Genomic DNA, 4,833 nt, shown 5'->3' with positions numbered 1-4,833 from the left:
GCCAGTCCATGGTGGTAAGTGAAACACTGTGTAGTTTCTTTACATAAGAGGAACCAATTGCAATAAGATCAATAAATCCCACAAAAAGGCAACCATCCCAAACAAATTATTGGCTCTGATACTGGCATGGGAAAGATGGGCAATGCTCATGTGCTCACAGTTCATGTGGGGGATGATATGGGCAGCACAGAATGACAACAACAAGATGAGAAACTCAAAAGGGATGATGAAGATTAAAGATCTCATTATCATGACTTCATAGGATGGCTACCACCTTGTTCGTGAGAATCATGGTATATCTCAGTGGACTGTGAAATACAACATAGTGGTCTATGGCCAGGATAGTTAGTACCCCAAATTCCACGCTAGTGCATAGATAAATCGTAAGCATCTGTATGTAAACAAGGAAGGCACCAAAAACTATTTCTCTGAAGTTGAACTGGAAGATACTAAGCATCTTGGAGATAGTAACAATGGACAGGCTTAGGTTAGTGGAGGTCAACATTTTCATCAGTGGCCCCTGATGAAAATATTCAGCTAACAAATAGAGTGACTGTGTGTAAAGACCTACCTTTCAGCAGCCTTGGAATTTTGAAATAATAAGCAAAGTTGAATCCTTTTAGATTGGCTTGAAACATGCCAATGTTTCACAGATGTGGACTCAGCCAAGATGACCAATATTCAATGCTTTCCATAACATTTGTCATAGCCCAGCCGAACTGCTCCAAGACTCGCAGTATTGATGGCTTTGTACAAAATGAGTTTAAAAAAAGACTCGCAGTATTGATGGCTTTGTACAAAATGAGTTTAAAAAAACTCAAGAGCTTGATAAACTCCGTAGACAACTTTCCTTCTTGGGAATTCTATGTGCACACAGTGCTATTTTCAAACATTCTCCTGGCTCCCCCATGTTACAGTCCCTGTAACATGCACTTGGTGATGAATGGGGTTTTCTCTTCTGTATTAGCTTCTATGCTCCTTAGAAATTACGGTTTTCTATTACCCATTTCCATTCAGATTACTCACTTTCTGGAGCAAGCAACATTTAGCAAAGTCTCAGAAAGGATACAGGAAAACTCTTAAATAGTAGAAATTCTTAACGTATGACACCAAAATTAAGTGGTCTGGTGGTTAAACATATTTTGAGTAGAGTGAACAAAATTGAACATATTAGAGCCTTTAAATATACAAATGTAAATATTCAGACTCTAAAATGAGATTTTCATAATTAAAATATTAAATAATAACACATAAATAAACTATAATTGAAAAGTGGTATTTTACTTAGAAGATAATCCACAATGAATTTTTTCTCATCTTTATTCCTTGTTAAATGATCTGTTTAGTTTTTCTTTATTTCTTTGTCAATTTCAAAATATCTACTTAGAAAATGATTACTTCATTTCTTTTTCTTTATATATTTATATGACGTATCACTTCAGTTTACTTCCACTTGTCAATTTATACTGCCATTTATTGTTATTACTTTTGCACTATTCTCTGTACATTCCTACTCACTCTACCTTGAGTTTCAATCAGGGCTCCATTTCCAATTAGAAACCAGCTTCACATTTTTGCAGCTCCTAGAATACTCAAATAAATAAATTGTCCTATTTATCTTCTATACCTTATTAAGAATGACTTCATATTATTTTAGCAGCCACACTATTACAGTCTGCCCTAAAACCCACTCTAGCAAAGACTGTGAAGGATGGGATTTCTCTGAGTCCTTAAGCCCAAGATAGATCCCTGTTAACTCTTCAGGCTTCATAGTCTCCTGACTGAAAGTCTCTTTCATGAAGGTAAAAACTGAGAGGTACATGAAGAGCCCCATGCATTGGAATAATCTGGATCTGGAGAGCTGACCTCAAACCAGGGATTGTATACTGGAGCTGGATTAGTAAATGAAATCTGCATACATTAGAAATAACAGTTACACTATAATTATGTTTGGTAAGCACTCACTTTATTTGTTTCCAAATCTTTTAATGCTTTACAAGCTTCACAGGTTTTCACAACATTCCCTTTAAGCTTCAGTATCCCTGCTCATTAAATGTTATAAATCAGTATGAATTTAGTACTGTGAACTCAAAGAGTCTAAGTGAAATTCTCACGTCAAAATTTTAGGTAAGGCCATAATCTGTATTTAAATCTAGATCTTATGACTCCCAGTTAATGTCTCTTGCCGCTGTATCCTGCTTGGTTTTGATGAAATACCACATCATTTTAATCATCATGAACTTCAGCTTCGGATATTAAATACAGAGAATCTACAATTACTGGGCAATAACTTTTACAAAACCTTTGTCTCTCTTTAAGCATTTTGTAGTATCGTGGGGTTTAAATGTGGGTATTTTTTGTACTTTTAATGGGTGAAACAGAGAGATTGTTTTGGAATCTTTGAGCTATACTTTCCAATGGACCGTACTGAAATCACGCGACGTTGTAGGGGATATAATGCTATTGGCTCATGTGGGGCTGCAAGAGAAGTAGTAAAAAAAAAGTTTCCAGTGTTTATTTTGTTATGACTTCATTATCTTCTAACTGAATTGTTGTGGAGGATCCACTTGGGGGCAAAATGCCAAAAGCTTTTAGGATTAAGTATCCTAAGCACCTGCTCTCATATATGTTTTGTCTTGACCCCATAGATAACGGGGTTAAGAGCAGGAGGAAAAACCACATATATATTGGCCAGAAGAATGTGGATGTAATGAGGGATGTTGTGGCCAAAGCAGTGTATCATGAAGGAAAAGAGGACTGGCAGGTAGAAAACCAACATAACACAGATGTGAGAGCTACATGTGCTGAGTGCCTTAAGCCGGGCATGCCAGGATGGGAGATGGAAGACAGCTCGGAGGATTTGGACACAGGAAAATCCAATCACAGAAAGGTCAATGTATCCCACTGAGAAGGCAATCAATTCATATATAACATTAACTCTAATACTGGCACAAGCTAACTTTGCCAAGCCCATGTGTTCACAATAGGTATGAAGGATAATCCGGACACCACAGAAAGGCAATCTCAGGATGAGAAATACGAATGGAGTCACAAACACCAAAGTCCTGACAATGATGACTATGACCAGAATGGCTATTACCTTGTTAGTAAGGATCATGCTATATCTCAGGGGGTTGCAGATGGCAATATAATGATCTATGGCCATGACTGTCAGTACTACAGACTCCAGGCCAGTGCATATATGAATGCTATACATCTGTGTGATGCAGGCACCAAACACAATCTCTCCAAGATTAAACCAGAAAATTCCCAGCATCTTGGAATGGTTGTTTGAGACAAGCCCAGTTCAGTGCAGGCCAACATGGCTAGGAAGTAAAACATGGGTTGGTGGAGGCTCTGTTCAGTCTGTATCACAAACAAGATAGTGATATTCCCTAGAAGGGCTATTAGATACACTGCAAAGAAGGGGAAGCCAATCCATACATGCATATCCTTCCAGCCCTGGGACCCCCACTAGGAGGAAGGTGGAAGGGTGAAACTGCGTGTTGTTTATATGAAGCATATTGGTGGCAATCCCCTACAGACACATTTCTTGCATGAGTTTTCTTGCTTCCAGTGAGAAACGATAACGTCTTTCACAGTATGGTGTCTATTTCTTGGAGAAACAGAAAATCCATTCTTTAACTTCATAATACAGCATAAGAGACCTAAAGAGGGAATATGAAATATAGTTAAAAAGACACTCTCACTTTCAAATATTTGCCCCACTTACACAGAAAACCATGCAGAAAGTTTCCAAAATATAGCAATCCTGCACTTCCCATGTTTTTCATCCCTTCAGTCTCTAAGAAAAACTTCCATATGGTATTAAATTAGCATATACTTATTGCTAATTATACTTGTTAATCAGGATGTAAAGAGTAGCCAAGATGAAGTGTGTGTGTGTGTGTGTGTGTGTGGGTGGGTGTAAAATATCACTGGACTGAGATTGAGGAGGAAATGATAAGAGGAATGATACATTCTTGCAAAGTACATCTGAGAAATTAAGAATATTCTATGTGAGAGGAGCCTCAGTAAAGTTGGAGGATTGGTTAGTAGGTGTTTGGATTTGAGATAATCAATAAAATTTAAAAATTTAGACACATAAGGTAACTATTGCATAATTCCAGAAAAACAATGCTCCCTCTTAGAACTTCAAAGGCCCTTCACTCACTATGTTATGTTATGTTTCCTTTCCTGAATAGAAAACACTGGATACTCTCAGATACTTTGTGGAGCCTTTTATGATTTATGATCTTCTTTTCTGTCTTCTCCATTTTGCATTATATAAATGGACAATCGCTTCATAATACCACCTAGATAGTGGCAATGTAATTGTCTCTATCTTTTTAAAAGATACTGAGGTCAGATACTTGCCTCAGACTGGGGAGAGTCTAGTTTGCATTAATGCTGTAATAGTTTCCCTGGTATACTGATGGACAGTAATATATTTAAGTTGGCAGCAGGCTAGTTTACTGTCACAGTTGAGTCTGTCTGGTGTGCCTTGTGGTTGAGTCTGGGTTGTAACTGGCCATGTGCGATTCTATCTGCAACATAACAGACCTGTGGGGTGCTTGGGTGTGTGCAAATGAGACTAGGACTTAATTAGAAACTTTGCTGCTACAGGGTGTATTCTGTGGTAGGCTCTGGGCCATGGATGGAATATATTGAGTGATTGGGTTTGTCAGATTCGGGGAGTGCCATATCCAGAGCAGTGCCATGGCTTAAGTTACTTTGATGCTCATTTCAATGCAATGAGTTCTAATATGGTGCTACTAATCTTAAAGAAAAAATATTCCTGTGACTTGGCTATAATGCAGGCCTAAAGAACTG

General features: G+C 37.9%; 1 protein-coding gene across 1 annotated transcript; it reads right to left on the bottom strand.

Annotated features, from left to right (window-relative positions):
• Positions 1-2,335: 2,335 nt before the first annotated feature.
• LOC116269813 (olfactory receptor 52E5-like) lies at positions 2,336-3,635 on the bottom strand. Its single transcript, XM_031653949.1, is given in 3 exon segments — positions 2,336-3,279; positions 3,282-3,453; positions 3,455-3,635. Coding segments are annotated over 3 exon segments (900 nt in total). The 5' UTR covers positions 3,524-3,635; the 3' UTR covers positions 2,336-2,620.
• Between the last annotated feature and the right edge of the window lie 1,198 nt (positions 3,636-4,833).

Source organism: Papio anubis, chromosome 12 (genome assembly GCF_008728515.1).
Source record: "Papio anubis isolate 15944 chromosome 12, Panubis1.0, whole genome shotgun sequence".
NCBI lineage: Eukaryota > Metazoa > Chordata > Mammalia > Primates > Cercopithecidae > Papio > Papio anubis.
Note: the sequence above shows the minus strand (reverse complement) of the source record. Positions and strands in the feature narration are given on the sequence as shown.